This window comes from Sorex fumeus, unplaced genomic scaffold, assembly GCF_029834395.1.
Source record: "Sorex fumeus unplaced genomic scaffold, SorFum_2.1 ptg000051l, whole genome shotgun sequence".
Lineage (NCBI taxonomy): Eukaryota > Metazoa > Chordata > Mammalia > Eulipotyphla > Soricidae > Sorex > Sorex fumeus.
Genome location: NW_026606108.1, coordinates 1,548,536 through 1,561,962, shown reverse-complemented (window position 1 = coordinate 1,561,962; position 13,427 = coordinate 1,548,536). Strand labels below are relative to the sequence as shown.

At 47.5% G+C, this 13,427-nt stretch overlaps 1 protein-coding gene across 1 annotated transcript in view; it reads right to left on the bottom strand.

Annotated features, from left to right (window-relative positions):
* The window catches only part of OCA2 (OCA2 melanosomal transmembrane protein), a 119,465-nt gene that overhangs the window by 27,291 nt on the left and 78,747 nt on the right, over nucleotides 1-13,427 (bottom strand). The window contains exon 22 of the mRNA XM_056124706.1: nucleotides 13,261-13,354. Within this exon, the coding sequence (XP_055980681.1) occupies nucleotides 13,261-13,354 (94 nt within the window). The remainder of the gene's footprint in view (nucleotides 1-13,260; nucleotides 13,355-13,427) is intronic.

Here is a 13,427-nt window from a genome sequence, read left to right as displayed (position 1 = left end):
TCCAGGCTCTCACAAAATTTGGAATGGGTGACCTTCCCCCATCTTCCTGTGCTTCTGGTAGACTGGCAGTCATACCCACGAACTGCCTCTGGCGCCATCTAAGCTCATTAATGGCCATAATTCAGAACCGCACAATTAAAACTCTTGGAAAAGAGCAACACAGAATGATATGCCACAGAGAGCCCTCTGGACCTCAAAGTCACCATCCAAATTTTAGAGTTCCTGGAACGTGCAGCCGTATTGTGACCAAGCAACACTGTATATGTTGACAATCTCTTATACCAGGGCTTACTGTCTCTAGGGTGAAACACAACAATTTTCACACACTTTCCTCTAAGAAAACTTTTTGGATCATTTTCAGCAGATTATACACAACAAGCAATACAAAACAAATAACTTAGTTCCTGCTTTGGTGGCTGGGTTTGGGGGTCTGTTCGGAAACATTCAGAATATGGTGGTGGGTAGGTGCGATGTGATGAAGTTCCTCCATGCTGGGGAGTTTCTTTATCTTCTACTTCACAATAAACTTTCCTATTTTCTAACTCTGCTGCTGGCCCCAGTGAGGACTTTCAAAGCAAATTTCCCCAAAGTGAGCATGGCTGCTGCCATTCAAAATCCCCGAAGCTAGAATAAAAGGGGAAGGCGGGGGTGTGGGGGTGGAAACATGGTACAACAGATAGGGCACTTGCCTTGCATGTGGCCAGGCAAGCTTCAATCCCTGGCATTCCATATGGTCCGCTAAGCACCACCATGACTGATCCCTGAGCACAGAGCAGGGAGTAAGCCCTGAGCATAGCCCCCAAACCACCAGAACCCCCCCCCAAACAAACCAAACTCCCAAAGCTTAGAAAGTTGAGAATGGGTATCCAGCGACAGTATTCCTGCCCCCGCCAAGCTGGGGCGCAGCAGGCTGACTCCACAGTCTCAAAGACTCAGCCCCTCCCGTGGCACAACTGCCAGGTGGAACCACACCTTTGTGTCTCACACGTGTGCTCTGAGCAGCCCATCCGGGAAAAAACAATCAGGAAGCAACTTTTGCCCCAGCAACAAACCACTCTTGGGTCAGCCCCTCGAGGGCTGCGGAGCACAGCTAGAGCTTCTTGGAGCCTGGAGCAGCGCAGATCAGTCAGGGCTGCTGCCACGCCTGCAAGAAGCAAACCCCAAGAGGATGTGGGGGAGCCCCTGTCTCAAACAGAGAGGCTGAGCATCTCACCCCTCCACAGCTTTCCCAAGAAGGGCTGGTTTGCAGGCCTGAGAGGCGGGTCTGGCAGGCCCAGAGTGGATCCCCAGCACCGCCGGAGTGGCCCCTCAAGCACAGAGCGAGTCCTGAACACCCCCCAGGTGTGGTCCCAAAGGCCCGAAAGAGCTAACTCTCTAGCTGCATGGCAGGGCAGAGGCCAAAATCCTGAACTCTGTCACACATCTCCGGTAGTGTCAAATCCCCTCAGACTGAGAGCCAGAGAATGAGTTCGCTAGGGACAAGCTCATTCTCACAGCACTAGTACTACGTCAAAAAACTTGGGGCCACCCAGGAGAGAGCAACTCACTCACACCCACTCACACTGGCTCACACTTGATCACGCCCACTCACAGCTATTCACACATACAACAGCTCACGAACCTGATCGTGCCCATTCACACCCACTTATACCTGCTTAGCCCAGTTCATATCTGTTCACAAGCCTCTCACGCCCACTCACATCCATTCACACCAGTTCACACTAGTTCACACCCACTCACACTGTACCACACCAGCTCACACCCACTCACACCTACTTACACTTGCTCACCCCATTTCATACCTGCTCAGAGCTTCTCACACCCACTCACACCCACTTACACCTGCTCACACCAATTCATACCCACTCGGCCACTCACAGCCATTCACACACAGTGTGACAGGAACCTGGGAAGAACCATCATGAGGCACGGGAGACAGTCACATGATTTTACAGCACGGGAAGCAGGGGTCCCCACAGGGAGGGAATTCCAGCACAGCTGGATGGAGGAGAGAGAGATTCCATGACAGGTGACAGGTGCGAGGAGACAGATTGGTAATGAGAGATGGGATGTAAACAGTTGGCAGACACTTTAGATGATCCACAGAGAAGAGGAAATGCAGAGTCATCCACGACACATGGGTTTCTCTAGGAAAGACAGATGACAGTAGAGGAGCCGCAGCGACAGTCTTACAGGCCGTCCCAGGGGTTCCTGGGAACCAGGTTCAGTTTTCAAAGCTAAATATGAGAAGTGCCTTGAGACATGTGAGGAGAGACGTCTGATTGGGTGAAAACAAGAAAACCTGTCCCCCACTTTTACTTACAAACAGAAAAAAATCCTGATGAATTTGGTCGAAGACCATTGAGAATCAAGTAAAAGATGCCCAGAGGAATATTCCCAAGACACAAAAGATACTGGATACAAGCATAAATAAACAATTCATCGCATCAAGGAGTTAGGAGAAAATCTATGCAGACTGACAGCTACGGATTCCCCAAATGGCACAGGATGAAAAGACAAGAACTGAGAATGAAAGCAGATGAGAACTGGGCAGCAGCAGAACTGCGCAAACTTGCTATAGCAGACAGCAGTCAGACAGACAGACGCTCTGTCCAGCCTGGCTGCAGGCTGTGGCAAGACACTGGCTGGACCCATGGGAACCCTGCACAGCCCTTCCTGGGATTTCTGCAGAGGACCCAGAGTCAGCCCTGTTCGGAGCACCCCTGTGGCTGAGGGGGTCTCGGAGCACCACATGAGGCTGGCTCAAAGGAGGCAGAGCCAGGCACGTGCCCTGAGGCCCGCCCCGACCTGCCCACTTCTCTCCTGTTGACCAGGAAGGCCCCTGTCCCCACGCCCTTCCTTCCCTCTGAGTCAGACACACAGAGCCGCTATTGCCCACCCCAGTGTCCACCACCTGCTCCACTCTGGCCCTCTCGGCCCCTGTTCCAGTCCTGCAGTGCCCTGGGAGCTGCATGTCCCCTTCTGTCTCCCCGCACTCTGCTGGACACGCCAAAGCCAGGTTCAATCTCCCTCTTGCATGCCTGATGCCACAGGGGTCCTCTTCCCAGTCAACTTCTACCTCCAGCCCCTTCCAGGGCCTCCCTTTCTCCTCCCTACAGTCAGATTGCTAGGAGCAGCTCCAAGCCTGTCTTTTTTCTTTCATTTTATTGAATCACTGTGAGATAGTTCGGTTATAATCACACAAATTATCATATTGGTTTCATATTTGGGTCACAATTACACAAATGATCGAACACCCATCCCTCCACCAGTACACATTCCCCACCACCAATATCCCCGGAATACCCCCCTTTCCCACCCTCCCCCTGCCTCCATGGCAGACATGATTCCCCATACTCTCTTTCTACTTTTGGGCATTAGGGTTTGCAATACAGACACTGAGAGGTTATCGTGTTTGGTCCTTTATCTAAGCTTGTCTTACAGGGCGTCTCCCGCTTTCCCCAACCCCTACCTGAGTCTCCGCCTCCAGCTGGCCTCCCCCTGCCTTGGGCTCCCTCAGAGCTCGCTCACATCACAGTCCTTGTTATGATTTCCCCTCTCCTGCCACAGCCTGTTGCTGGGTCACACACACACTCAGAGGCACGCAAACACACAAGCACACACCCGTGTGTGCATGCACACACACACACATGCATGCACACATGCGCACAGAGCCATGCACTCATGCACACACATGTGCACACACACGTATGCACATATATACATGCACGCACATGCACACACATGCACAGGCACACATACACACCCCTGGCCATGGTGTTCACACACTTTTAGCTGTGCCACTCACCAGTATCCACATATAGGGCCTCGGTGTGCACACATTGAGCCACAATGTCTGTGCCCACCAATGTCTGTGCTCCTTTAGCTGTGGTGCCAGCACACACCTGGCAGCACTGAGACTGGAGATAGTGGGTGGCACAGAGCAGCCAGGATGCACCTGGCACATATGAGAGCCTAGGGGTTAGTACTCAAGACCAGATGCTGGTGAGGCCAGCACTATGTGCCCCTGCACTGGTCCTCTGATCCAAAAGTAATGGTTTGTCAAACCTCAATCACATCAGCCTGCTTTCCTAAGCCACTGGGCCCCCAGCTGGGGCAGGTCACTCTTGGGGCCCTCCATGCTCTCTCTCAACCATGGTGCCTCGGTGAGGCAAATTAGTCCTGATCTCAGGAAGTGACTCTGTAGGGGCTAGAGGGATGGTCCAGCAGGGAAGGCACTTGCCTTGTACACAGCCAGGTACACATCCCAGAGGGTCCCACTGAGTGCTGCCAGGAGTGATCCCTGAGTGCAGAGCCAGAAGGAAGCACTTCTGGGTGTGACAAAAAATAATAATAACAAAAAGCAGTGACTTTCTGGGCAGAGCCACTCTCTCGAGGAGAGGTCACACGGCTTACGTCCAGCTGCGCTTTTCACTTCTCCCTGACTGGACTCAGAGCCAGAGGGGCTGTGTTTGGCCGCCTGCCAGGACACTGTGTGAGTCCGGCTTGTGGTGGACATCAGTATCTAACCAGATGAATGGGCTCGGGCAGACATTATTAATTATTGATGCAACAACTCTTCCTCGAATACGATCAATTCTTCAGCGACCCACCAAGGCACCGTCTCTTCAGCAAGGAATCTCAGTCTGCATGTGTAAACTATCCTCACAAGTTTTAATTATATTAATTAAAATAGAGCAGATGTACTGTTTAGACCAGAGGCTCCCCAAACTTATATCACCTTTGTTTCAGGGGTCAAAGAGATAGTCCAGTGGGCAGGGCGCCTACCTTGCATGCAGCCAACCTGGATTTTATCCCCAGTACTCCAGATGGTCTCCCAAGCCCGCCAGACACAACTCCTGAGGGCAGAGCCAGGAGTGGGCCCTGAGCACTGCCAGGTGTGGCCCCCAAAACAACCAAGCATACAGAACCCTTTTCAGAGCAGCATTATTCGACGTGAGTCAGAAGGAGAAGGGCCTAATCAGAGTGATCTCTTATATGAAGAGTGTAGCAAAACATTGGCGGAAGACAAATACCCAAAGACAGTGGAAACAAAGAACATAAGTTCTGGTCTTTCGAGGGAAAGCTGCCATTGAGAGGGTGGAGGGCAGGACAGGCAGGGGGCCACGTCCATGGTGGAGGGAGCGATCAGCTGGGGGGAGGAGGAGGTGCCAAAAGGTGGTCACGTGTGACGTATGAAATGCCGCCAGTGACAGGACTGTAAACCATAGGTGGGGCATAGCAGGAGGGAAGAGGACTATGGTGAAGGAATCAGTACTGAAACATTACGTGCCCAATCACAAAAGACTCTGCAATTTCACGGTGACTAAATAAAAATTAAAAATAGAAGAAAAACATTACTCCATGCCCTCCCAAACACCTACCCCCTATAAATGAACAAACTTTCTCTCCAACCCTCCTCATAGCACCCGAGGCCACTACACCCCAGAATGACTTCAGCATCCCTGGGAGATGCTAAATTGCCAGTTAGGGAGGGGTGAGTCTAAACTAAGCTTCCTTTGCTCCAGAAATTCAGCCAAGAAGGCTCCTAGCATGAAAAATGCATGCTGACTTGAAAGTCCTAGCATCCAGAAGCACTGAATTCCCTCTCATTATGTTTCCAGAAAGTTCCCAGACAGAACTTTATTCTAGAAAATGTCAAACCGTCTTTGGACACGCATACACACACACACACACACACACACACACACACACACACACAGCATTGCCTTGTTCTTCACTCCAGTGTTCACTCTTGAGTCATTTCACATCTCTTAAAACTCAGAGGTTGTTTCCATCCTCTCAAAGAGTTTTAATTGGGTCATCATTTCTGGCTTCCATGATAGTTGGAAGTGAAAGTTCTCTGCTGTTCAGCTAATAATATATTCCAACAGACTGCATAAAAACAGTCATCTTGGCTCTAAGTGATCCTGTATGGTTTCTTTGCAGCTGGAAGGCAAATGATCAGGGCAATATCGGGGAGTTCTCCCTGCAGGCAGCTGGGCCAGTGTGAGCCTCTGAAGGCAATGAGGCAGGGAATGATTTTGTCGGGGCACTAAAGGGCCTGCTCCTCTTTGGGGCACCTTGGTTCTCAGGCACAGTAACTGGAACGGACGGTTGCTACCAGCCTCTTCACCTGGACTCAGGCCAGCTGACAGTCAGGGTAGGAAGCGGCTCGCCTACCCCTGGTCCATGGGACAGGGGCCTCCCCCGGCCAGCATCTCAGCAGGAGTGTGAGACGCAGGCCCTTCCGACTTCTCACTGAAGTGGCCATTCTCAAGACCACTGCTTACAAGTATTCAAGAACATACTAGTCCTGAGCCAGAGTGACCATGCAGGGACAGGGCACTTGCCTTTCCTGACATCATCCTGCGTTCAATCCCTGGAATCCCATACGGTCGCCTGAGCCTGCCAGGAGCCAGCCCTGAGCACAGAGGCAGGAGTCAGCCCTGAGCACCACCAGGTGTGGCCCAAGAACAAGCACAAAGAATGTGCCACTCTGGTGTCAAATGGGCTGCAGATGTTCTAGCTTGGCGAAAACCAGCGGAGGGTGCTACAGGGCCAGGCGGTCCTTATGTTCAATGAGCAGGAATGGAATTAATCACGGTGGTTCGGAACACCCTCTCAGACACATAAGGGCCTCCTGCTCCGAGAATTCTGAATCTCACTTCTGCTCTCACAAGGAGAGGTCAGCATGAGAAATAACCTTGCCCCTCCCTGTGCTAAATGAATGTGTGGATGAGACCGGCTTTAAAATTTACATTCAGAAAACATTGATCGTATGTTCATGATTTAAACCCTCATGAGCAAAGATATTATTTGGCTTCTGACTCGGTGAGGTTGCAGAATCTTGATTAATACAGAGATTAACCTAAAAAATGGCATCCAATATTACATTAGCATCGGTTTTGACCTTTGAGAAAATATGAATGTCTAACTGTAAATCCCAGAGGCAGGAGAAAGAATGAGGGCTTTATAAAATTAGTGTCCAAAGGACTCGACTCTAATTTAGTTTTAATCAATGTTCAGGATCTTTTCAAATCATAGAAAACAAAACCAGAGCTTATTCAAAGAATGCTCCTACCAGGTAGTTTCAGAACAGTTTAATATTGTCTAAATATTTTCTCTCCTTTATTGAATTTTTCAACTTGCTCTTTTGTGGTCACAGTGATTAGAATTTTCTAATAAATATAAAAAACAAAGAACTGATTAGTGCCTTGTGAAGACTAATTTTCAGACATTAAGTGTTGTCTCTAACATTGAAAAAACAATCATATGAATTAACACTGTGTGTTGCCTGGGTTATGCCCAATGGCGTGTCCCTGGGTGGAGTATCCAGGAAGGAATGAATGTACAGGAAGGAGTTTCCAGTAGGGGTATTCATGAAAAGGTAGCATGGATGAGTATTAATAGGAAGGTATCCAAGGAAGTGTTTCCCATAGGAGTGACTAATGGAAAAGTGACCATGGAAGTTTCCCAAAGGAGAAAGTGTCCATGGATTGACATCTATGGAAGAGTGTCCCATAGAGGAAAGCACACTGAGGGCCATACATGAAGGGTATCTAATGGAAGTGTGTCCAAAACAGCTGTGTCTCATGGCAGTGTGTCTGTGGAGGGGTGTTTGTAGCAGAGTACATATGGAGGAGTACTACAGAGTGGTATTTTTAGAGTACCTATGAAAGAGTACTACAGGGAAGTATCTATAGAGTGCCTATGAACAAGTATTACAGAGAAGTGTCTATAGAGTATCTATAGAGAAGTACTACAGAGAAGTGTCTACAGAGTGCCTATGGAGGAGTGCTACAGAGAAATATCTATAGAAACATGAAGGAATATTACCTCTGAAGGAAAATTATTGAGGAGAATCTATAGAGTACTTATAGTACTTATGGAGGAGTACTACAAAGAAGTATTTATAGAGTATCTACAGAGTAGTCTTCTGGGAGGCCCTTTCACAGTAGAGTGTTCCATGGAGAACTATCTATTGAGGGGGTCTACGTGGAAGAGTGTCTGTGGAGGAATATCTATGTAAAAGTACCTGTAGAAGAGTGTTTGTGAGGAGTATCTGTAGAGGAATCTCTCAGGGAGGAGTGTCTATGGAGAAGTACTCACAGAAGAGTGTCTATGGAGGAGTGTCTGTGGAGGACTCTTTCATGAAAGAGTGTCTGTGGAGGAGAATCTATGGAACAGTATCTGTGAAGGATTGTTTCTGGCGGAGCATCTACAGAAAAGTCTCTCAGAAGGATTGTCTGTGGAGAACTGCCTGTGAAGAAGTCTCTCATGGAGGAGTGCCTGTGGAGAAGTGTCCATGAAGAAGAGTCTGTGGTGACGTCTCTCATGGAGAGTGACCACAGCAGGTGTCTGTGAAGGAATCTATCAATGGAGGAGTGTCTTGGAGAACAGTGTCATGGTGAACAAAGTTTATTCCATGTCAGGAAATGAAACAATCAACTCATATCTACTCATAAAATGATCCCTTCCAAAGAGAATAAGCCAAACCCTCTCTCACATTCAGCACAGAGGATCCCTGAGGAGAGAGGAGTGAGAGAACAGGGCGGCTCTGAGGGACTGAAGAAAGGATGCAATCAAACTCCCATCTCTCCACACAGCTCTCAATAAACTCAACCGTTCAATATAAAACAAAAATAAAAAACCACATCCACCCCATGCCTTCCACATCACCAGAATACAGAAAGCACAAAACTGCACTTCTCTTGGTGGCAAAGAAATCAACACCAATTCCCACAGAGCTCTCCCTCACGCTCTTGTTCCTGACTTTCCTAAGAGCTGAAAGATACATGAAACTTCATGAAAAAGATAATAATCTCCAAGACTTGAGCGAAAAACAGCCATTACAAAGCGAAAACCAATCCCAAGTGTAAAACCACTGAAATCAATCTTCCTGGGCCATCTAACCCAAGCCTGAGAGGATTGAAATTAATCCTCCTGCACCAAAGGATGGACCATAGGGAAAGGGAACAAATGTTCAGAGAGTAAAAGCTGGCAGCCTTGGCTAGCAAACATCCTTTCTCAGGAAGGAGAGGAAAGGTAGGCGTGCAAGGGAGAAGAGAGACTGCAAGAGGGATGAATGCAAGATGGAAGACAGAAAGACAAAAGGGACAGACAGCTGACAGATAGCCTCCATCAGCAGAAAATAAAGGCTCCATGAAATAATCACAGTCCACTGCACCAGCTTCAGAGGATGCTCTTGGACAAGAAATGCTCCAGCTGGCCCCAGTGGCCAGCCTCATCTGTGAACTGCAAGGCTGAGAGCAGATTTCATCCTTACAAGAAACATGAGTTCTCATCATGAGAATCCAAACAGCATAGCTGATAAAGTGGTTCTCCAGGGATTCAAAAATGAACTAGGAAGAAAGAAAGCTACTACAATAGCCTGCAATGGATTTCATACTCTTAGTAAGTACTGAGACAAAAAGGGGAAAAAAACTGGTCCATTCTTGGGTTTTGGCACTAAAAACAAAACAAAACAAAATAAAGCACTTTCAATATAGCAAAGGACAAAATGAGAGGAAATAAAAGGAAAAGTATATAAAGAGAAAACTCACACCATCATGCCAGAAATGAAGATGAACATAGATGATGTTTCAGAAAAATGAAAGGGAGCTTGTACTTTTTACAATAATGGATTAATGTTTCATTTATAGTAAAAGTTCTTTGTCTCTTCAGGTGCTGTATTATATCTATAAAGATTTTTATTACAATTTTTACTTAGACATTATAATATGATATTTTCTAACATAAAGGCAATATTCCATTAGGATGAAACACAAATTTATACTTCTATAGACTTACTCAGATTTTTCCCTTAAAATTTTCTAAATTCTTTTCTCCTCACTCTTACTAAATTGTTTATTTGTAGGATTTATCTACTTCATGTGAATTAATGAATCATGAACACTAGATGAAGGACAACCATGTGAACAAGCTGGATTCCGAAAAGGATTCAGTACCATCAACCATATCCACACAATAACCAAGCTCATTGAGGTATCTCGGGAGTTCAAGATGCCACTCTGTCTAATGTTCATTGATTTAAAGAAGGCCTTTGATTCTGTTGAGACGGAAGCGGTCATGGAAGCCCTAGCCAATCAGGGCGTACAAACTCAATACATCAGGATCCTTCATGAGCTCTACTGCGGATTCACTACCAAGATCTCACCATTCTACAAAGAAGTAATCATCCATATCAAGAGAGGGGTTCGGCAGGGTGATACCATTTCACCAAAACTCTTCAGTGCCACCCTCGAGAACATCATGCGACGACTGGAATGGGAAAACATGGGAGTGAAGATAGATGGTCGGCAACTACACCACCTCCGCTTTGCTGATGACATCGTTCTAATAACACCAAACATCAACCAAGCGGCACAAATGCTGAACGACTTTGACCGTGAATGTGGAAAGGTCGGACTACAGCTGAATCTTGCGAAGACAATGTTTATGAGAAACAGCCTTGTTCCTGACGCTCCATTCGCTCTCAACGGAACCACCATCTCCGAATGCAACAGTTATATATACCTAGGTCGAGAAATCAACATGATGAATGACCTGGCACCTGAGTTGCGCAGGAGGAAGAGAGCGGCTTGGAATGCCTTCAAGAGCATTGAAGAAATAACTAAAAGGACAAAGAACCTCCAGCTACGAGCACATCTCTTTGATTCCACTATTCTTCCTGCATTAACATATGCCTCAGAGACCTGGACCCTACGAAAACAGAATGAGAACACTATTCGGTTCTCTCAAAGAGGAATCGAAAGAACTATGCTTGGAATATCACGATTCACTCAAATGAGAGATAGAATCCGGAGTTCTGATCTTCGTCAACGCTCAAGAATCAGGGACGCTGTCTCATTTGCCAAGACATCAAAAATCAGATGGGCTGGACACGTAATGAGGTTTACAGACAACCGCTGGACTAGAGCCATTTACTGATTGGATTCCACGGGACATCAAAAGATCACGTGGACGCCCACCTATAAGATGGTCAGACTTCTTCGTCAAGACCCTAAATGATCGGTTTGAGGCTCTACATGTTCCTAAAACGAACAGATACCATTGGGCTACGCTAGCACGCAACCGGGATGAATGGAGACGTTACTGGCACCCGCTCGAATTAATCGATGAATAACGGGGACTAAGTGATTAAGTGATGTGAATTTTAAATTAGCATAAAATTAGTCACGCTATTATTTTTTTCATTTATATACCTATAAAAATAGAAAGGTAGTTTTGGGGGGAAATTATCAATTTATCACTGATTTACAATTTTGTAGAATTGTAAGTGGTTAGCTTTCATCACCAATATGTGTTGTAGTATCCTAATCTCCACAATAAATTCTGAAAGGAGATTCTCTTCTATGTGGGATATAAAGAAATACAGTAAAGGAACAGCAAACAGCCAACTAGAGATTCAGCCCATAGAACTCGTGAGCTCCGAGAGGTGAGCAGGTATTTCTGGATGTAACATGCAGCCAAATTCTTAGAATTCTTAAAGCTCCAGTCCCTTCCCAGCAACTGTGCTTTCCAAAATTCATTTCCAGCCATCAGGACTAAAATATAAGTTGTTCTATGAAGACAGTCTTCACATCCCTTATTATTACATGCAACAGGGGGCACCTAAACACCAGGAAAAGAAGAAAGCGTGCTGGACCCACAAGCTGCCCAGATCAGCTGACTCTGTTTGCAGTTAACTGCTTCCCATCTCAGTAAGGAGAGAAGGAGGGACAGCACAGAAGGCAGAGCTCTTGCAGGTCTCTGCTCCTCTGAAAGAGAAATCGCTTGCAGAAATCTCACAGGGAGAGACCAACAAGACAAGGCAGGACATTGTGACCAGGGCCACTCCCAGGCACCCAAGTTATGAGTGTTCTTTGTATTTTATTACTCTGCACGTTTTCCTTTTAAACACACACCTATATATTAGGAGAACTGGGAGCCAACAAGGCAGTCACCTTGCAGCAGAGAATATTTCGAACGAGGTGGCTAAGAGGCAGAGGCACCCCCAGCCCTTCTGGTGGGGGTCTTGGCACCCTTGTCGCAAAACTCCCGTTTTTGAATGGTGTGCTCACACATGCACCCTGGAATACTTCCTGCTGGGTCTGGGGAGAGAACTGCCCACACACGGCCTTCCACCCAGCTGCACCCGAGTCAGGACTGTGTCTGTTTGAGTTCGTGTCTCTAATAAGAGTGCATGGGCTGGAATCCCTAGAAAAGAGCTTCCTCTGGAGGTTTCACACAGCCGAGAGAACTGAAGGGATAGCTCGAGGGTGGAGGTCCAGGGTGGGGAGGCCCCAGCACCGTTCTCTTAGAGCTCCAGCCAGTGGCATGCATGGAACGAGGGTCTTCCCACAGGGCTGAGGCAGGTGCAACACTAAGCATCCCCTTCAGAACTGGGCCTCTGAGTCCAGCCGATGATCATGTAAAACATTTCACATATTTTATTAAGCAATATTAAGCACACATCCTTCGCAAGACTGCATTCATTTGTGGAGTATAAAATAACATAACACAAAACTGACACCCAAGGACAGTAGATACAAGGGCCAGGAATATCGCCCCATAGTTGGAAGCCTGCCTCATGAGCATGGGAGAAGGCAGCTGGAATAGAAAAGGGATCACTAAGAAAATGATGGTTCGAGGAACCGGTCGGGATGGGAGATGTGTGCTGAAAGTAGATAAGGACCAAACATGATAACCTCTCAGCATCTGCATTGCAACCCATAATGCCCAAAAGTAAAGAAAGAGTATGGGGAATCTTGTCTGCCATGGAGGCAGTGGGAGGGTGGGAAAGGGGGGTATGCTGGGTATATTGGTGGTGGGGAATGTGCACTGGTGGAGGGATGGGCGTTTGATCATTGTGTGACTGCAAGTCAAACATGAAAGCTTGTAACTATATCTCACCGTGATTCAATAAAAAAAAAAAACCAAATCCTTCGTAAGCCAAATGTCCAGATCTGTCACTGATGAGGTAAAAACTCAGGAGAAACAGACCAGGCCGGGAACAAAACTGTGTTCACATGTCCCTCTAGCTCTCCACCCACAGAGCCAGCTGAGCACTTCCTCCCTGCTAAAACTTTCAGGGCTCTGGTCCTAAATAGTCAGAGGAAGGACACGCCGACCTTGGGGCCGGGCACAGCTGGGACTAGAAGCTGGGTAGAAGGCTCCTACCTTCCCCTTCTGGGCATCTTTAGTCCTTAGAAATCAGACACTCTGCAACAATGCCTGAGCCCAGCTTCCCAGTACCTGGAGAATTCCATGAAGGAGAAGCCGTAGCCATGCTGCTCTGCGATGCCCGCACACACCACATTGGCCGACGCGCCGATCAGTGTCCCGTTTCCTGGCATGAGGGGCAGAGTCACTGCTCAGTGTCTTGCAGGCACTTCCATTTCAGCCACCTGTGAAGCATCTGC